This window comes from Mycteria americana, chromosome 4 (assembly GCF_035582795.1).
Source record: "Mycteria americana isolate JAX WOST 10 ecotype Jacksonville Zoo and Gardens chromosome 4, USCA_MyAme_1.0, whole genome shotgun sequence".
In the NCBI taxonomy this organism is placed as follows: Eukaryota; Metazoa; Chordata; class Aves; order Ciconiiformes; family Ciconiidae; genus Mycteria; species Mycteria americana.
In genome coordinates, this window is record NC_134368.1 from 14,998,149 (window position 1) to 15,019,846 (window position 21,698).

Below are 21,698 nucleotides of genomic sequence, written 5' to 3' on the forward strand. Positions count from 1 at the left end.
TAAAAGCATCTTCTTTTTCTTTCCTCCCTCTTTATTTTTGAGCCTAGCTCTGGCTAACTCAGCTGCAGACGTACATTTCTCTTATGTCTAATGCTAGGGGAAACAAGTCCCAACCAAGCACTTCTCAGGCTTATTCCCGGGTTGTGTGACTTTTCTTGTAGTACTTGTTCTGTGCTCACAAAGCACATACTATACAGAAGGAGCTCTCTTCTTCTTCTTCTGCACCATTGTCAGGGCCTCCCATAACAGGCCAGTTCCTTACAGTTATGCTGGTCGAAAGGAAAGATGAACTAAGAGTATATTTGCTCTTCGCAGTGCAGCTGAGGGTATTCTCTGACCTGTGTAATAAGTAGACAAAGGTAATTATATGCAGCATAAGGTTCAGCTTGCAGTCAGTGGAAGTGCCATGGACTCTGGATAAAGCTGATTGGTGCCATGATTTCTTTTTTTTTGCAAGCAGTAGAGTTGTTTGAGAAATGACCATGTGGCAACAGGCGTGAAATTAAAGTGTCCGAGTGAGCTTGCATTCATGCACAATACTCTGTGCAAACATATCTAAGTAGTTGCCATCTATCGAATAACCAGGATTCTGTCAAAAACAGCTTAGTAAAGCATTGGCAAAGACACCCAGCAGCCAGCCAGATCAGACTGCAGATGTTTGGTAGGATCATGCTGCTAATTAAATTCTATCCGCAGGAAACTCCCCCAGTTTTTAATACAGTCACTGATGAAATTCTTATACTCTAAAGGCTGTGGATCAGGACTTTTCATTCTATAAACCCAGGCTTCTTGATGGCTGTGTGCACACTAACAGGCAGTGCAGCCTGACAGGAGGGGCTCTGCAAAGCAGACAGTTGGCGATGCAGACCTGGCATCCGCGTGAGGCACGTTTCGGGAAGTTTAATTTCGTATTTGCTCTAATCTGTTCCTGTGGTCTACAGGCCCAAGGCTGGGTGGATGACATTAAGTGCTCTCTTGGAGCACATTTTCTGGTTTTGTGTCATCCAGAAAGAATCTGATTTGGGTGCTACAATATGAACCAAAATGCAGTAGGGCTGTAAGGTGGAGACATTAACTTCAAAAATGCCTTCCCAGCCTGAATTAAGGTGCTAGTATAGTTGCATCCTATGTGGTTGATGTTGTACAAGATCACCCACAAGAACTCTTCTTGCTCAAAACAACTGTAATCATAGAAAAAACCCAAATGTGCAATTGCCTTTTTTTCCCCAATGTTTTTCAAATTGGAAAATTTTGCATGGAAAATCTTAGTATATTACTGACCCTGCTTCCAAAAACTTCCTGGCTCTAATCTGTATTACTTGATACAGCATGCATCATGCAAGTGTTTACTTATGAGTAGTGCCATTAATTTCTGTAGGATTACTCAAGTAAATAAAATCTTCCACTTCTTTCCAGGATCAAGATCCAGATCAAGATCCAAGACCATGATGCGTTTTGATTGGAACAGAGCAATAGGTGTTTCCAGAAATTATGTGACATGTTATCCACTTTGGTCCTTCCCAAATGAAACCAATATTAAGAAAAAAAAAATAAAAAGGTCGTTATAAGAAGGGATAGGTATGAAACAATTTATTCTGGGCAATGAAATGTGTCCTCGCAAGACCAGAGAAACACTGCTCTTTTACTTGATCCTATCATTATTTCAGTCTAAGCCCGAATTAAGCAAGTAAACCAACACCATGCTCATGGCAGATGTAAAATCTTTACCTTACTACATTTGTAAACTGCTCTGTTGTTGATAGGAACACCATATCATTTCATGGAGCGATAAAAATCTGTATTTTATGAAAAATTTGTGACAAAAATTACATATAATGTGAAACCAAATTTAAAAATATTTGTATCAATTACAAAGAACTTTGTTTTGTAAAAGATAGAATGAAAACAATACAGTAAAAATAGATTATTACAAATAAAATATTTTTCACTTTCAAAAGTCTAACTCATTTGTTTTAAAAAGTTGAAATGAAATTTGCTTACGGATGGTAACCCTTAAAAATAAAAGCACAATAGAACAGAACAAGCATGCATTTATTATCAAAATGTGGATGTACAAGTTGTAAAATACCATAAATGTCTGGAATTATGGATGCTATTTAAGAAAAAAAAGGCTTTCATGTCAGCAATACTTTGGATAAAGTATGTTTCTTTCTATTCAGGATGGTTCTCATCCAGAACAGATCCATGAAAACAGAGACACATGTAACTTCTTCACATTTTATAACACCTAACTATGGATATGAGCAAATTCCTAATGTTTTTAGCTCTCCTTACTAAGCTGCTTTTCAACTCTGGCTTAGTCAGCCTATTGTTATAAATAAAAAGATCTTTCTTTGTCATGATTATCACACACTACTGACGTGTCTGATCCTGCATCCACTAAAGTCACTAGCAAAACTTTGACTTGGCCAGGGTCACATCTTTTACGACAAAGCAGAATGCATGAAGTTAAAGAACAATGTGAATACATTCATGCTGCAACTTTTCCAATGGGCTTCAGGTATTTAAATGAAATTATTCAGTGTTTGGCCTATTTGACACTACATTCACGTATTTACATCATATACATCTGTTATAAACTCAACAGCAGGTGCTCAGAAACAGCTGTGTCCAGCAGTTTCACAAAATTCCAAACTGGACCACTTTAATTAACGGAGACAGAGAGGGTAATGTAAAGCCTTCAAGATAAAGCTGGCCGCAATATAACTTTGTCTCTTGCAAGTAGCCAGAAACGTGGCAATCTTTGAGAGGCTGCCTAATGAATTGTTTCAAGTTTTCTTCCAGGATTTTGAAAAGGAAAATCACACTTACTTATAAAACTGTATTTTGTTGCTGATGGTCATTTTTCCAGTGGCAGAGTCAAAAGAAGAGCAGGGTCACACATGGAAAGTCTCAGCCTGTGTGCTCTGTGGGTTTGTCCTTGTCTGGGGAACCTGCTTTTGGAGGAGTCAGATGTCCCGGGATCCAAGGGGCGAAGACGAAGGCATGCGCGGAGAGGACCTTTCCTCGCCCTGCCAGGGTGGAAGCGTGTGCGGGGCCGTGGCTCACTAGCTGCTGCAGCCTCTTGTGCAGCCGTGTCCCAGTAAATTGTTGTTACGTCCATCTTGGAGTTTCTCGTGGCTCTGAAGGGATGCTCTGCTGTCCATGCTGGAAGTCTGTCCACTTTGATCCTGCTGTCTTCTTAATCTGCCAGAGGTTAAAAAACATTGATATAGCTATCATGTGCAGGTAACTGTATCAGAATGACGGCTGTTGCGTGTCCTCTGGATAGCCACGTACACCTCTGTATAAAACAGATTCCTGCACCATTCAATCTCTATTAACTCCTTGAGCTTTATAGCTGCCCTTTCTTCTAAACACTGATGATTGCTTCCTCCTAAATGTGAGCAGTTGGGTCTTGGTCAAATACTGTTCCCATCAAAGCCTATCATAAATAGCCAGCAGAGGAGATTACTTTCTCTGGCTTTAGCACCTCTGCTCAGACTGTACCTTGACAAAACCTCCAGGTAGCTGGAGGCTGATGAGAGTTGTTGACTGGGCACACAACAGCAGTAAGCAGCCGCTCCCCTCTGCTGTCCTACAAAATTATCGGTAACCTCCACCAGTACAAGAGAAAAAAACATGAGATGAAAGCATATTCAGTATTCTTCTTGTTCTTACTTCCTATGTTGTCAAAGCCTCCTAGCTGGTTTCAAGGAACAACAACAAAATCCTACATTGTTTAAAGACTGCAAAGTCATCTTCTTTTGACATAATTTTCTAGACAACAGCAACAGCCCTAGCAGCACCTGCAGTCCCCACCAGTCATTTTATCATCAAGTTTCTCAGCGTTTCTGTTCAACACCGGTATCAACTTCTGTGATTGTACTGTGATTCGTGTGATATTCAGTGTTTTCCTCCAAACACAGACACAATATAAGTACTTTCAAGAAGGGTGTAGAGATTCATGGGGAAGCTATGAGGTGGAGACCAATTTTTTTTTTAAAACATGAACAGCTGCTGTTTTGGAGGAATTTTTCTCTGACTGTTTGTTTTTCTAAAATGAGAAACAGCTGTTGATATATTCCTGAAAAAGGCACCAAGAGTTGGCACCAGAGACACTATGGAAGAAGCTCTTTGTTACAGTGATTATAAGTGGTATATATGATATACTCCAAAAAAACTTTGCAAATAACATTGAATATGTAGAAAATACTCAATAATGGAAAAGCATGCAAAAATGAAATGTAAAGGGTCAGTTTCAAAGCGTAAAATACTTCCAGGTGGCATAAAGACTACAGAGATGCCATACTTCAGACTCAGAAGAGAATGTGAAAGGACAAGCAATAGCTGTCATAGATAAGCAGAGGAATAAAGGAGGCTATTTAAAGTACAAATAATGAAAACCCAAATAATTTAACCCAAATAGGTTAAATTTGGAAGAGCACAAACACTGGCACATTAAATAACAAAATTTAAGAAGACTGAAAAAACAGATTAGAGGAACAAATTGCTAAAAGCATTTACCCTAATAGTAATTTTTTGAAGTGGACCAGAAATAGGAAGGCTACCAGTGTGTCTACAGGCCAATGGAGGACTGAGATATTAGAGGAAAGCACAAGAAATATGAGTTCCTAGCTGCAAAGCCAATGAATTATCTTCACCAACATTTATGACAAATGAGCTTAGGGACATTCCTTTCCGTATGAGAAATTTGTCCATCATCTCCAGTTAAACCATCAGTCAAACAGCTTTAGAACCAGACATTGAAATGAATGTTGACAAATCATCAAGACACTGAATTTTCACCCAAGGGCTCTAAGAAAATTGAAATATATAATTTCTGCACAGCTGAACGGAGTATGTAACTTGTCTTGGCACCAAGGAATGGAAGACAGTAAATGTGACAGCATTTTTATTCTTTAATAGGGGCTTCAAAAGAGATCCAGGGGACCACCATGAAAGTAATTGAATCAGACAAAGTCTTGAACCATCTTAGGGTCTGAGCTACTGGCCCTTACGAGACTAAGGTATTTGTAGGCATCAACAGAAAAGGCTACAGTGCTTGGAAACTCATGTTGCAAATTGTGGGTTGCAAATCTGTGCAAACTGCTAAATAGTGGAGCGAGACAAATTTTGGCTCTATGGAGATCTGAGGAATCATTGCGTTGGTCTGACATGCAAGTGCTTTCTCCCTGAATTTGTTTAATATTTACTTGGTTCATAAAACGCTGAAAAAGAAGGCATTTACTGTACTGCTAAAATTAATGGGGAAATAAGAAGTCTCTCAATAACACCATAAAGCAGGAAAACACCAATTGTTTTTTTTTTTCAAACCACTCAAACTGGCACAAAGGCAGGGGGAAAGGAGAGAAATGAAGCCCATGCTGAGTTCAAAAGATACCACTGACCAGCCTCGAACTTCTCATTCTCTACAGAGGTGGTTTCTATTGTCGATTTCCATTTGTTTTCTTTCATCCTGTCCCTACTACCCAGGTCTATAATTAGATTATGGGAGTTTGGAAGTGCTAAAGAAATACATTGTTTTAGCAGTGCGTCATTGTATTCCCTTTTCAGACATTTTCTGTTTCCGTAACTAGATTCAGTACCCATATTTACAAACTATCAAAATAAACAATAGATTAACCTGATGATGTAGCAAAAATTTAACTGTTATTTAAATGTTTAATAATTTATCAATCACTTTATTCAGTGATTAAAATTACATTAAAGACTTCACTATAAGGGGCTATAATGGCCATGTTAACACCTACTTACCAGTGTGTCCTGGGGAGCAGGGAATTGGACTAAGAATCAGGAGATGCTGATTCTGTTTCTACCTCTGTCACCTCTGTCTACCTCTGTAATTTGGGCAAATTACAGCCCTTTTCTGTGCCTCAACTTCTCTTTTGACAAGTGGAGACAATGTAGGGGGTGAAGCTGAGGGGGAACTATATTTGTCCAGAAATCTCACATGGTTTGGAGCTAGTCATAAATCTGAGCTGGATAAGCTGTGGCTAAGAAATAGAAACAAAAAGAACATTGAAGCCATGCCTGGACTGATGAAATCTTGTGTTCTTATCAAACCCATGCCCGCAGGAGATTTTTCTGCATGAACTGGTGACAGAGCACGTATAGGCTTGTGCTTGCAGCCCTCGATTAGGCAAAGGATGCAATGAGCAGGAACGTGCCAAGCAACATGGGACTTCGCTTGTAGTTGCACATCAGATGTTGAGGCAGCTGCTGCCGAGAACTATGGAAGCTGAGAGCTTTGTGCCTCTAAGTACTCCTCTGTGCCTCACAGGCCTGAATGAAACGGGGAATTAGAGTCTGGTGTCTGCGATGATTAAGAAAAGAAGGTGGCATATATAATCAAGCAAAATGTAATTATACTGCATGTGTAATTATGCATATATGCATTATTGAATATATAAAAATACAAAAGTGAAGAGAGCAGACTGGCTAAAAGCTGGCATGGAAAATATAGTACTGAAGCAAAAAAGACTGCTACGACTATGGCAGGCCAGGGTGAAAATCACAAACATCTAATGAAACCCAGCAGCAAACTTGGGGACCACGGGGGAAGAGCTTACAGCTCAGCTTTGTTCACTAGATGAAGAAAAATATTGGAAGTTTGTCTTTAGGCTGCTTAGTAGGATAAGTTCAATGAAAAAGGATGAAAAGTAGGAGATTCAACATGACTGTCAAATTTCAGATTTGCTAAGAGACTAAGGCCTCCTCCCAAACCACTGCAATTTCGGCCCAAATAAAATAAGGCAATTGGTCTGTATTTTAATCTAGCTCCAAACTGCAAATAGGCTCAGGTCAAGACCTATACAAATCTCACCACAGCAGCCATGTATGAACAAGCAGTATCTTCAGTTAAAATGTTGAGCAGTTGAAGAATTGAAATGTATCTCTTTTTCATGCATTCTTGATTCCTTGGTGCCAGAGCTGGAACAGTTTTCCATCAGATGTTCTCAGCTTTTCAGAAACATGGGTACCTTGACACGGTTCCTGTAATCATGGCAAAATAAATGCAGTCTGGGCCATTCTGTTTAAAAATGGCACTAGTGCAATAAATCATTTGTAGGAAACTGCTTTCCAGTGAACGAGTTATCTTGCCTTTAAGCTGATGCAGCTACAGGCTGTGATAACTTGATAAAGGCCCAGGGAGAATGAATGGCTTGATGGGGACTTAGCTGTGGATCTGAACCAGGTAGCTGTTCCTTTGCTGAATGCTATTGACTGAGAATAAATGGCAAAATGGCCAGCTGCAGATGGAAAAAGTGAACAAGTGGTTCTAGTGGATAGTTATATGGAAAAAAAAACCTGCAGGGAAAAGATGATGAAAATGAGTTTGAACAGTGTCTATTACATTTATTCCGTGACAATTCTGTAGTCTCAGAGGCAGTTATGCTGGGAATTAAGAGCGGTTCTGCTGAAGCAACAAAGAGATAAGCTGAGTTTTCCTTCCCTCCACCACTGATCCATGCAATATTGATACTGCGTGACGCTGAGCATGGAACAACCTCCTCTCCAGCAGCAGGGAAGAAAGAGGCCATACCAACCACTACAGGAATGCATCAAGAAAAGTAACCGAGCCTTCAGTCCAGTCTTGGGCTTCATCAGTATTTCTGGTAAAGAGAAAGTGCCTGTGTGAGCTATGGAAAGGTTTTTAGGATTCTTATTATCTTGATACTCAGATATTATAGCAGAGTTCCTGCAGTATTGATTTCCAATGCTGGATCTTGAATCAGATATTCATCAGTGGAAGGGCATTCAAAGGACAGGGAAAAATTGTTGGTCCAAAAAAACCTACAGCAATATAGACCAGTGGCGTCAGGTTTACAAAATGCAGCTGCTCTGAGAGCTGTATGGAGGCTTTTACACTGCCTGTCACCCTTGTCTGTGTGTTCTGGCCAGACAATACCTCCGTGCACAGTAACTCCTTTGTGCAGCTGAGGTACTCACCAACGGGTCTTGCCATGCTGTCAGTGTGAAACTGAAGCCTCAGAAACGCGAGATGTTTCAAGCAGCGGGCACACACTCAGCAACCATCGAGGGCAGAATTTCTACTGACAAAAAGAGAATTCAAGCCAGGCAGAACTACCACTCTTCTGAGACTCCTACATGTACCAGGTCCTACAAGACACTCTTTTTATTACAGAAAATTCGTGAGTTTGCCAGTGTTGCAAACCCGGTGTCCTGGGTGTGGAGGAAAGAAAATGATCTGACTGGGCAGTGGAATTTATTTTCCCATTTCTAGATTTAGCATTTTACCTTGGCCTATTGATATTTCAAACACTTTGCTGGAGAAAACAAATGCTTTTGCTTTTGGTTTGGGGAAAAGGTGGGCATAATCAGACGAGCTTTAGAAATGGTAGTTTTATTGCAGGAAAAAAGTTCTATTAATGGAAACTTTTACACCCCTTGAAAGAAGTCCTGAGGAGTAGATAAATCTGTGGAACATTTATCCCAGTTATTTTTCACAAGGAAGGGGTTCTGAGGTCAGAACAGACCGTCCATGTCTATGCTAGCTTTTCAAATTAATGGATCCAGGGGGACAGCTTGCTAAATAGTTAGAAACCCACCTCAGTTCTATGATTTAGCAGCTACACGTAAGTAATGCTGATGTCTTGTCCAGATGGCCTTGCTAGAAGGCTAATTACGAACATGCCTGAATGAGGAGAAAAAAATAACTGATCTGTCTTGGGGGATGACTGTGCTCAGAAAAGAACTATTTCAGCTACATGTCTCTGTGCATGTCACTGTGGTTTGTCAACTGGAGCACACATACAGAAGTTACAGTGGGGATTTCAGAAAAGCAATAAAGACCCTTATGTTCAAATACCATATTTTTAGAGTACCCGTTGATAAATACGGGCTCTTTAAAATATATTATTATCTCAAAATACTGTGCACTAAAAACTTTTCATTCTCAATAGAAAAGATCTAGCAATGAAATTTTGTAAAGGAGTTAGAAGAAGCCAGAAAGTGACACTGTTTTGTTATATCCTGGTCATAGAAAATAGAAATGTGGAAATTATGCCATACAACTAAAATTGCTGGATATGCTGAAGTTGTAAAAATTCCAGCCAAAGTGAAAATAATTTTTACAGAGTGATATAATGCTGATATAAAGGTGGACTCCTTAAAGCATGAGGAGCCCTACTGTAGCAATATCTCACAGAGGTACTTGCAGAGCTGGTATACCCAGCATCTCTAGCTAAGGTAGCGGCTAGTTGTAGACAGCCAAGGCTGGAGTGAGACATCTTGGCACTGAGGACAGGCAAGGTGTCAGTTTGGTGCCCACTGCTATTGCCCACTATTTGTTTTTAATTTTAGTTTTTATTCAGTGTGGTGATGATGCATCAAAATTTGTATACAAACACAAGCAAAAAATGTCTGGGTGAACAAATCAGATGTGGTCAACACAACTGCTTCCTCAGGGTGGTGGCGGCGGTGCTTTAACTCTCCCCACCCCACCACTGCCTGTCCCTGATGACAACTAATCTGTCTTGATGATAACTAAGCACTGTTTTACCAAATGGTCCACAATTTGCTTCCTAAAGAGATGGAGATGATTAGTTGGCTGGTTGTATCCCTCATCAGAACTGGATTCCCTGCTCAGTTACACACAAAACAAAGACAAAACTTTCAAGTCAAACATTTTGGTAAATTTGTGGCACTCTAGAGTCTTTATTTGCAGTCAAAAGGTGTAAAAAGAAAGACTTAATGGGACTTTGGAGTCTAACTGCAGCAATAAGACTTGCTTATTTCCTCCTTGTGGAGCAAGAACAGAGTATATCCTTGTGTTCCTCACATTTTGGAGTGGTTTACGCAGAGAAACTTGTTCTGAGAAAGAAGAGAAGGATTTGGACTGTGAAGACTCAAAAGGACTCACACTGTCACCACAAAGTCCAGCATCACCCTTGGTATTGGTAGCCTGGAGTGTGATAGAAAGTACAAACAGAAAGCTGCGGGTAGCCTGAACTTTACATATCCGCATAACCATCATGAGAAAGCATATGTTTTGGTTTACCTCTTCAACTTAAATAATGAGTGTTCAGTGGTAAGTAGGTGGTAGACAGGTGAAAGCTAACAATGTTGGTCATACCAGCTCATTTTCTGGATCAGCTCACCCAGCAGCCCCCCAAAAAACTCTATTTCTTTGGTTTGACACTGAGTAAAAATGTTCATGGCGCCCACAATCTTTCATGCTTTAGCCAGAAAAAGTGTAACTTTTCTGCTCATACAAACCTTATACAAAACCTTACCTTTTGTAAAATCCCATATTTAAGCTTTATAGGAGCTCATGCAAATCAGTAAAAGTGCACATACTACAAAATCAGGGCAATTTTTTGGCAGTAATATGTAGGTCCTGCAGTGTGCACACATCTTTTCAAAAATAATGGGTTATATGCGTGTTCGTCTTATACTCCACTTTGAAAACTTTCCCCATTATTTTTCTGCCATCATTTTAACATCAATTGCAGGCAGTGATTGTAGAAATATTGATAACTGAGCATGATTTCTGGGACAATAAGCAGCTTGGCTTGTCATCTGGCTGACACTGCAGGGAATGAGAATTGAGTTTGATACATGGACACTTAATAATTTTCTTCCTGCATTTTTAAAGGTTTCTCTTATAAATTGGTTCTTGCTGTGTTCTATTTTTGTAAAAATTGAAGAAGCTGGCAGTATTTTACAATTGTAAATGAGTTTTACTCTTTGTCTTATATCTCCATTATTCTGCTTACTAGTTCTCATCTGCCAGGTTTTCATTCAACTACATTTTTTAGTGAAAAGGTAGAATAAAGAAGAAGAAAGAAATGAGCAAAGCATCCTGATCAGGTTATTTTTAACTGAATAAGCATATTTAGGAGGATTATTTTTACTTTTCAAAACAAGATAGCCACCAAATATGTCAGAATGGAGTGAAAATTCCTGTGTTTCCTTTCTTTTTTAAAAAGTTAAGAAAAATAAGCTGATGAGTTGATCAGAACTTCAGGAGATTTGCTTATTTTACACTCCATCCATAAAGAAGAAAATATTAACCTTTGCTCAGTGTAAATATTAAGGAAACATACTAACAAAAAAGAACAAATCCGATACTGCTGGATTGTCCACATCCTGTCGGTGTGAGCTGTAGATCCCATCTTGCCCCTTCATGCTCAGGTTTGCTTCCCAAGGAAGGCAGGGTGCAGGGTGAGGAGTTGGCATATGACGAGGACACATGAATAGAGGTAAGTCTCCGGCCAAATTCTGCGAAATTCCCCAATTTGAAAAGTGCTCTGATTTCATAGCAACATATGTCAGAACTAATTGATATAATAATCCCGCATAAAATTAAGTTACCTGATAACCTGAACATCTGCCAAACTATTCATCCACTTCCCATTCCCCAGCGGTACCCAGGAGGGCTCTCACGACAGGCAGCAAATAGAGTTCTGCATGGGAATGTCATTTCTGTATTTTAGGCATCAGTTACATTCGCACCAGAAGGTAAAATGGTGCAGGGATTGATGCCTGGAAGCTAAGTGGCACAGGCTGGCTTGCATCCTTACGGCTAAGCTCTCTAATCTGCAAACCAGAGTTGTTGTATTCCAGCTGCCTATTAGGCAGCCTTTGGTCTATGCTAACCTCTGAAACATGAAAGGAATTGCTTCAGAGAGTGATTTCAGCCTGGGAAAAATTGTGCCAGGGACCATGCTAACAACTGAGCAGTATGGAAGATTGCCTATATTCTGCCTTTAAAAAATAGGCAGAAAACAACAATGAAGGTGAAAAATGCAGCATAAGAAAAAAAAAAAAGAGTAGAAATGGAAGAAGGAAAGTTAAACACCTGAAAAATGAGGAAGGATATTCAAAAGAATCCCAACTGTGGAGATCTAATTAATTAAACTAATCATTTAGCTAATTAAAACTATCTCCAAAGACAGCTGTATATGTTCAGCTAATAGTTCAGCTAATAGACAGCTAATGTTCTTTTTTATTAAAAACCCTCTTTACACCTAATGGAGGAGCAGTAACCACGGCAGAGTTAATAGTGGGCTTTTCTTTTCTTTAGCTTGTGCACAGGGTGATCTCAGTAGTGCTTTCAGGAAAACAGAAATCACTGAAAAGTGTATGAATTTGCCAAGCATTTTCAAGTGAACAAGGCCGGCACAATCTTGCTCTGCACCAGAGGAGGCTTGGGGCAGACCAGGGCAGACTTTAGGACTGGAGCAGACTCAACACTCATCACTCAGCAGCATCAGCACTGAGTCACACAACTCCAAGCTGAAAACTGGAGTCTGTAATCTCAGATAATGTCTCCCCCTGCCCCACTCTGGAGAGCAACATGTACAGAGCAGCTTTAAATGAAACATAATGCTACTGTGTGTTTGTGTGGTAGCAGGTATATATTTTGGGAAACCCGGTCCAAGTAGTGACCTCATCAAATCACTAGCAAGAGTAGATGTCACGAGTCTCAGCTCTTCCTTGATAATGTTCACACTTATAACTTGCTTGTTCTTGGCCTCCTGCCTCTATGGTTAGGCCCACATGGCTCAAATGCAGTCACCCCACAAGTGGTGTTTGGTGCTGTACGAGATGCCCTGGCACTCGGAGAGAGCAGGCAGACACGACAGCAGACCACAGATGACCTGTGCCTGTTGGACTGGCAGCTAGGCATTTGTTCTGCAGAAATGAACTGAGACCACAGCTGTGGGATGGATTTTATGCCAGCTAACTAGAGACAATGGAAAGATTAGTTCAGGCTACTCCTGTAGAGATGAACAGATCAGCTCATCTCTACAGGATAGATAGAGGCACTAACGTAGAATAATTAGTTCCAGTTGAAGTTATCTAATATATGTGTGACAGATCAACCTTGGGAGATACAAGTCTCTCCTCACTGACTACTAAAGGAGCTTAAACTAAATAAATGATTTTTAAATTGATTAGTTTAAAAGAATACAGTCTTGTTGCATCTCTAGAAAAATAGAGATACCTTTCCTCTCTGAACCACAGATTCAAGTCCCTTCCTGTCTAGCAGCTGTATAAGCTCACCACACACTGCACTGCTTAGCAGAGCCAGTTTGCTTCTGGATTAGAGCTCATTTACACCCACACTGTTCAGGCGTGCAGAAATGGAATAGTCCCATCAGCCTGTAACAGAGCACATGCTGATAAACACTGCCAAGAGCTGGGTAATGAAGTCACCGAGGAGCACAGGGGTGCAATTGCCTGTTCATCCATGCAGACATGCCTATATCATATTCAGGCTCTGGGTCTGCCAGCAATGGCTTTTCTGCATGACTTGGGCTATATCTTGCAAAATACTTTGTCATCTAATTCCCATTTATTTCAGATACCTTTGAAAATCTTGCGTACACCCCTTGGGGTAGGAGTTGTTCTGCGTCTAACCAATATTTAACTCAGTCTGTCTTTGACCCCAAACAGGTACTCGGTACTGACTGCTTCGATAGAAACAGTCATAATCTCAGCTCTGTTTTCCTAATACACTTTGACGTATGTGTTTTGATAGCTCAGTAGATTACCATGTAATCATTCAAATAACTCTGCTTTAACTCCATTTAAATTTAAATGACTGTTGGCACAGACTAAAAGTTATGCTTTATTACAGCTGAATGTGAAAAGTAAAATTTTGGAGGAAGTATCCCCATGTATCACAGATGTCTTCTTATACCACTGACACTCATGACATTTACTCCCACCCTTTCCAAAAATCCTTGGGGAAATATGCTTACACCATGGGTAATTGATTCAGGTTGATAGTTCCTGCTGAGTAATTATGCTCAGTAAATGCCTGTGAATATAATTTTCTATCAACCAGCAATTTATAATCAGGCATAATGGGTTCAGGTGCACATACGGCATGAGTGACATGTGAAATACTGGTATGTGGAAGTCAAGTGACAAATTATGCTGGATGCTGCAGCATGTTGACCTGCAATGTCTTGAGATCTCAGGTTTACCCTGGGAAGTGATAAAGCAAAGTAAGAGTGAAGAGATGAAGTAAATAAATGAAAAGAGCAAACGATGTGCAGTCATTTAAGAAAATGAAACTAAACCAACCGATTAACACTAACATTAAAGCCATGTTCAGACTAGTAAAATAGATGTCTCTTAGAAGTGTGTTATTGTCTGTCCAAGACCAGGTGCATCCTAAACAATATCTGTCTTGTTCAGCCACATTTTAAAATGTTAACTAGTTTCTCTAGTTTAGACACATCTGTAGATCTACATGTACAAGCAACAGGAAAGCAACTATGGAATTGCCCAGTAATGTATTGGTTATTAGACTTTGTGGGACTACAGGAAGAAAATTGTCTTTCCAGTTAGCCAGAATATCGTTTAAAAACTACAGGCACTTGCCCATGAATAAGGATATTTCTCAGCAGTGTGGGCCAAAACTCGTTCTCAAGAAAGACACTGATTTCGTGCCTGCCCTTTGTGTGTATCCTGAAGGATGCAGGCTCACCCTTTTGTAAAGCTGTCAGCAGAGCGAAAGATCGCAGGAGTTGCTTTGACATATTCTCTTTATTCTTCTGGTGAAAGTTTCAAGGTAGAGTGATCCTTTGGATCACATCCACATGAAATATATGGGGAGAGGGACAATTCTTTGTCTGCATCTAGAATTAGATCTACTTTACTGGAAACATATTCTCTGCCACTGCCATCCCCGCTGAGACCCTGGACCTCAGGGCAGGAAGATTTTACAGAGGAGTGAAGAGGCCTGTTAACAGACAGCAGATCTCAGCAACAAGCATAATTTTGCTGACAGACTGAGACTTTAAAGACAAATAATAGTGTGATGCCTGTGAAATGCCTGCTGCCTTTGCAGTGATGGTGATACGTCTGCAGCTTTGTGGCAGCGAACTGGCGTGCTGGATTGTTCCAGCAAAGCAGGACTGAACAAAAGGGCAGCCAGCCGTCCCCGAAACGTGGCCATTCAATCCCATCTAATTTCTTCTCTTTACTTTTCATGCCTCTCCCCTGGTGCTGAGAAGAGGGTCCTGGACCAGAGGTGAGCGAGGAAAATATTAGCTGTGACAACCTGTTTGCGTAGCAGCACTGATTTCCTTAATGTGGCATCTCTGATTGAAACTGCAGCTCCATGGGAGCCGTACAGCCAATAATTTAAGAATTAAGGTATGTGGAAAGCCCATCTGGCTCTGCCTGATTATTGGGACCTGACAATAAACGTTCTCAGATTGGAATAAGCATCTGGGAGGAGGCTGGTTCAGCCCTACCCTTCTCCTTGCAGCAGCAGGCTTCCAGGAGTCAGCCTGCAAGTTTCCAGGGAGCAACTGCAGCCCGCACTGACCTCTCTGCTGGCTTACGTCTCTCCACCTATGCCTCATGCAAGATTTCTCTGCTAAAGTCCAAAACTTAGATTCACAAGAAGTCTAGTTAACCATGCAGTTCTTTCATTCCCTGAAGGATGGCCCCCCCCCAAAGGAGACTCAGCTGGTACTTCACTTATGATCACACAGCGTAATTCGCAGCCTTTAGTTGATCACCAAACCTCCCTACAAAATGCATGGGGAAGGTGGGTGTCTAACACGGGGATCCACAGAAACCACTGTAATGAACATCTAGGCTAGTCACTAAGGTGCATCCACAACAGGAGTATGTATTATGCCCCAGGTGGGACACAGGATAATTATCTCCAGCTGGGTTTCACAATGCTGAGGTCTTCCCTGGGGACGGATGCCTGATGTCCCCTGAAACACAGCAAGGGACAATCTGAATCTTACCTAAATCTCTTACTGCCCTAAGTCTGCTTTACTTTCCCTATTTCTAGAAAGGAGATATATATATATATATATATATATATATACACACATATACATATATGAACTTGTATATATGCATACATATACACATATATACGTACACTTTACTGTGCAACCTTTGTGCTATTATGAAGACTCTATATGAAGATGGAGACCTTATAAGCAGTGAGAAAGCATAAAAGCACATACCCATCCATTCCATCTAACACAGATGCCCACCTCTCATAGTGGCCCATTTCAGACACCAGTGGACACTATCAAAGAACAAGCCACATGGAGACAAATGTCTGCTGTGGCCTATCCTCCTCTCTTCTGACATTTCCAGACTTCCCAAACTGAGTGCATCAGGGGTCTCATGTCTGAAGGACCTTGATGGTTCTTTCTCCATGAATTTCTCTAATCCTTTTCTGGATCGTTTCATAAGTTTAGCATCCAGAACAACACTCGGCAATGTGTTGCATTGCACAGAAAGGCATGGTTTATTTTCTTTTAAACCTGCAGCCTGATAACTTTGTTATCAGTTACCTGAGTTACCAGAAAGAGTGAATAATCATTGCTTAGTCATCTTCTCAATAAGTTTTGTAACATATTACTATTAAGCCCATTTCTGTCTTTCCAGTTGCCTCTTCTCTGAGTTTAAACTAGTTCAAGTCTATGAAATCCTTCAGTGTGAGCCATGCCACACTTCCGGTCAATCCTGTTTTTCTTTTTTTGTAACCATTCCAAGTCCTATGTATCTTTTTTGAGATAAGGAAGCAGAACTGTACACAGAATGGAAGATGCAGATGTGTATATATATGAACACACAATGACATCCTGATGTTCATTTCTCTATAGCTTTCTTTGCAATTTTGAACATATTAATGCCTTTTAGTTGTCCACTAAGCATTGTGCTATCAACAGTCTTTTCAAAATCTCTCTCCTTCATAAATGAAGCTAATTTAGTGTCCATTGTCCTAAAGGTAAAGTTTAAATTATTTTCTTCCTAACGTATTTGCATTTATCAGTACTGAATTTCAGCTGCCATTCTTTATTACCCTGCAACTCAGAACTGTGACTAGCATTATCTACTGCAGCTCTTTGCAGTCAGATTTAGTTTTGACTACTCTGGTATCATAAGTGGACTTTATCACCTCACCATTCATCATCTCCCTTTCCAACTCATTTATAAATATACTCAACAGATACACAAAGTATCAGAATGACTAGCAATAATCATGTTATATCATTACTGGCTTGTTTCTGCATTGCTTCAGCAACTGGCCCCAAAATGCTTTCCTAAAACAAGATGAAGAGTTCAGTCTTCATGACTCATTCTTAATTTATGGAGACTCCTAACAAGTGAGAATTCATGCTAGTTTAGGACATGAAGAGAGACCACGAAGGTAATCCCTTATGGTCACTGAACAGTCATGACCTATTATTCAGTCTTCATTTGTCATAAATATGATTTTTCCCACGTAACGTATTAAAAAAATAATCTTATATAGGGCTCAGAATCATACATTTTTGGTTCCTCTCCAAATTCTAAGATGGACAAATGAAGATGCATTTTTCTTTTCTCTGCCTATGAATTGACTTTTGATTAGTTTTCATCTGGCGTATTTGTGTTTAGCTTTCTGTAAATGGAAAAGAACTGTTGGCCTCCAGTGCTGAGGATCTGCATCTGTTATCCTGATACTTCCAGGTCCTTCCAGGACCACATTTCGGCACAGAGAATGCTCTGATATATGGACCCCCACACAAACTTTCATTCCCGCAGTTGGATGTTCATTTGTTGAAGTGTAGCCACTACAATGATACTGTTACTTGCTTGGGAAAACTTTGGCCATTTTTCCTAGAAGGTTAGAAAATGAGGTTCCAGATGCTCATTAGCTGCTTTTTTTTTTTTCCTCTATGAAACTGTGAAGGGAACACATTATTGAAACGATGGCTTTTGTATGACAACTCTTTTCCCAAAATAAGTGAATCTGAAGGTATACCTACAGAAAAATAACCTGCTATGCTCAACTCTTTACGTAGCTTGGCTCCCTGAGACAAGAGTCACATTTGGACTGGTAATTCTAAGCCAGTAATAATGAACAGGAATCAAAGACAGAAGTGAAGGGCTTGTGTGACCAAGCAGCAGTTATTAATGCCCCAAAACAAGCTAGGTTTAATCATGTTCAGAAAAGCTTCTTTCTAATTAGGTGAGATTGCAGAAGCAAACTCCAAAAGCAGATATATCCATTACAAAAGGGACAAGAAAGAGATCAGTGAAGAGCAGTGCAACCACTTGAAATGCTCAGAAAGAGATGGATTTAAACTGAATTAAGGTCAGCAGAAGTGGCAAGAAAAGAAAAGTTGTGCTGTAGTCTCATCAAAAAAAGCATTCAGATATTATGGGGATTATGATAATATAAATATCTCCAGAGACACTAAGTGACATAAAATACCTATTAAGAAAAGTACATTCAATGAGGTATACTGCAAATCATTATGAATATTCAATTCCAATCAAACTGAAATGAAAGGGAGCACTTAGGGATTCTGGATTTGAATCTGAAAAGACAATTGAAAGGAAAGAAAAGGAACTACAAAGAAAGAGATAATAAATTTGATCTTATAAAAAATGCAGAGAATGTTAAGTAAGCTTTTCACCTATGATATGGACAAAATCAGACAATATGGTTTTAAGCATCTTAATATGCTTAAAATATGCTCCCTCTACTTTTGCTGTTTATTCTGGGAAGAGAGAGCTGTCTGTTCACCTAGAGCTGTTCAGTACCTTTTAGAAAAGAACTAGGTATGGCCAAACAGTAGGAATTATAGTAGCAAAAGAGAAGGAGATGTGCAACATCCATATGACTGCTTCAAGTTGTGGCAGAATTTTTTAGTGTGGCTGCATTGAACAAATACCGAGAAGAGAAATAAGGTGTACCAGTAGTTTAGGAAAGGGGCAAGCCTGTTCAGATCAGTGGGGACTAGACAGCTGAATATCATAGTAATGCTATTGCAGGATATTGGTATTAAGTAAAAAAACCTCCAACTTCAAAATAATTAGTAAGTTTTTTAAAGTTTGCACTAGAATTGTTAAAAATATGGATATTTTTTCATCCCTCCACCCCATTTATTAAACTAGCTCTGCAGAATTCTAACCCATTTTCACATACATTGTGTATATGAAATACATATTCTGCTCAGTAAAATGTGGCTATATGATTTTACTTTCATCAGCAGGTTGATAATTTTGATGACAAGTTTGTGAAGCATCTAATTGAAGGATTATTCTGCCTGAGGAGCAGATATTTCCTGTGTTTTCTCCTCTGTTCTTTGTTTGCCTACCTCTTTAATCTTAAAGACATCTTTCAGGGAGAGGAAGAGGCTCAGGAATCATAAAGGGTGAGAAATGTGATTCCACTACAGGCAAATATTGAATCTTATTTCTTCATTTTTGGCTATTTCAGGTTTTGGACATTCGTAAACAGATGTAGATGTACATGAAGATTTATTTAGTGATAACGGCTCAAAAATAGCAAAACAATCTGTGCTCAGCTTTTTAATAAAGCTACAAACAAACAGTGTGGCTTTATCTGTACAATCGTTCTTTCCCCCCCCCCAAGAAGTTGAAAATATAGCCTACAGCTTCTAAATAAGATTGACTTCTCACAAAATTGCTGGCAAGTCTATAGGAATACACATTCAGATACTGCAGAACATTTGTTGCTGCATTTCTAGATATAACAAAGCATCTCTCCACAGAAATAGATTTAAAAACAGAAAAAATCACGTCAGCAAAAGGAGCCAAACAAGTCCTTGAAATCAACTTCAGATCATATTCTGCAACTAAGACCCACTGTGTGGACCATTTTTAGATCACAGTTTATTTAGTTTACGTGTTCAAAACTAAATAAGAGATTTTACTGACACTCTTAAGAAGAGTACAAAACATTTCCTGCACCACATTCAAATTTGGATTGTAAAAGGATTTTCCTATTTTATTTTACTTTGGATCAGGACAGTGTGTACCCCTCTCTTAAAGGTACCGCAAGATAATGTCAATCTGGACAGATGACATACACCCATGTCATGTCAAAAGACACACATGGATTTTAATTTGTAGCTCACATCCACTGAAATATTGATGTAAATAAGAATAAAGTCTTCCATCTAGTGACACCTGAGCCACTCTGGTATCTGAAGCAATGGCAAAAATAAAATCAAGATAAAATCTACTTACAGTGTAAGGGATTTCATTCTGGATGCTTTCATGTTTTCCTGCACAAATGAAGATGAATGTATAAAGCCACCTTTTCAGAACAGCTTAGCCACTTTACATGGAGTAGAAAGTATTTTCAACCCATGAATGTTGCACATCCCTAAAGCTGCTCCTGGTCTGCTGTTCCATTATTTGGAGTTGTATATGAGTGTCCCAAGAAGAAATTACATTGGGTGTGGAGGATGAACATGGCCCAAATTCAGTTTTCCTTTTATTAAAGAAATGGTGTATCATAGGAATGACTGTTGACTCTGATCACAGAAAGACTTTGGAACATTCATGGTCCATTTCACAGACATGAAAGCAGTATTCCCTTCAGATTTCACAAATTTCCCAGACTGTTTTATAGTATTATCAGTAATGAGATCGTTCATAGCTAAACTGAAGCACTGAACTACACCTGGACTTCTTTTCTATAACTGCAATTTTTAGTACACAGGACAGTCTTTTGCATTAATACAAATCTTAGGAAAAAAGGAAAATGGTTTTATTTCATCTTCTGCAAACTTCTGTGTTTGACAGAGTTGTTTTTTGGCTTTTTCTACAGAGAAACTGGGAATAGATGGCCTTCCCTCCATTCCTCCTCATCTCCCCAGTGAATGCTGAATAGTATCAACAGAAGATGCTGTGTAATCAGAAGTGTGTAAGTAAAGATATACAAATCTAACTTTTGTTGCCCAGTGCTGATAATCATTGACTACACATTTCTTTGTCCAGGAAGCCCTGTACAGTTAAATCCAATATATAAAGAAAACAGCTAATATCACGACTCCAAATCCTCCTTTCCTAATTCCTATTTTAATAAAATAAATTTGCTCTGTCATAGAATGATAGAATCCTTTAGGTTAGAAAAGACCTTTAAGATTATCCAGTCCAACCGTTAACCTAACACTGCCAAGTCCACCACTAAAGCATGTCCCTAAACACCACATCTACACGTCTTTTAAATACCTCCAGGGATGGTGACTCAACCACTTCCCTGGGCAGCCTGTTCCAATGCTTGATAACCCTTTCAGTGAAGAAATTTTTCCTAATATCCACTCTAAACCTCCCCTGGTTCAACTTGAGACCATTTCCTCTTGTCCTATCACTTGTTACCTGAGAGAAGAGACCAACCCCCACCTTTCTACAGCCTCCTTTCAGGTAGTTGTAGAGAGCAATATGGTCTCCCCTCAGCCTCCTTTTCTCCAGGCTGAACAACCCCAGTTCCCTCAGCCGCTCCTCATCAGACTTCTGCTCCAGACCCTTCACCAGCTTCGTTGCCCTTCTCTGGACACGCTCCAGCACCTCAATGTCTCTCTTGTAGTGAGGGGCCCAAAACTGAACACAGGATTCAAGGTGCGGCCTCACCAGTGCCGAGTACAGGGGGACAATCACTTCCCTAGTCCTGCTGGCCACACTATTGCTGATACAAGCCAGGATGCTATTGGCCTTCTTGGCCACCTGGGCACACTGCTGGCTCATAGTCAGCCGACTGTCAACCAACACCCCCAGGTCCTTCTCTGCCTGGCAGCTTTCCAGCCACTCTTCCCCAAGCCTGTAGTGTTGCATGGGGTTGCTGTGGCCCAAGTGCAGGACCCAGCACTTGGCCTTGTTGAACCTCATACAATTGACCTCGGCCCATCGATCCA

At 40.0% G+C, this 21,698-nt stretch overlaps 2 protein-coding genes across 2 annotated transcripts in view; both read right to left on the reverse strand.

Moving 5' to 3' along the window:
- The window catches only part of EVC (EvC ciliary complex subunit 1), a 510,906-nt gene that overhangs the window by 172,416 nt on the left and 316,792 nt on the right, over positions 1-21,698 (reverse strand). The window lies entirely within an intron of this gene.
- STK32B (serine/threonine kinase 32B) overlaps positions 2,105-21,698 on the reverse strand; it is a 180,748-nt gene continuing 161,154 nt past the window's right edge. The window contains exon 12 of the mRNA XM_075499171.1: positions 2,105-3,207. Coding sequence (XP_075355286.1) covers positions 3,069-3,207 — 139 coding nt within the window. The 3' untranslated portion in view covers positions 2,105-3,068. The remainder of the gene's footprint in view (positions 3,208-21,698) is intronic.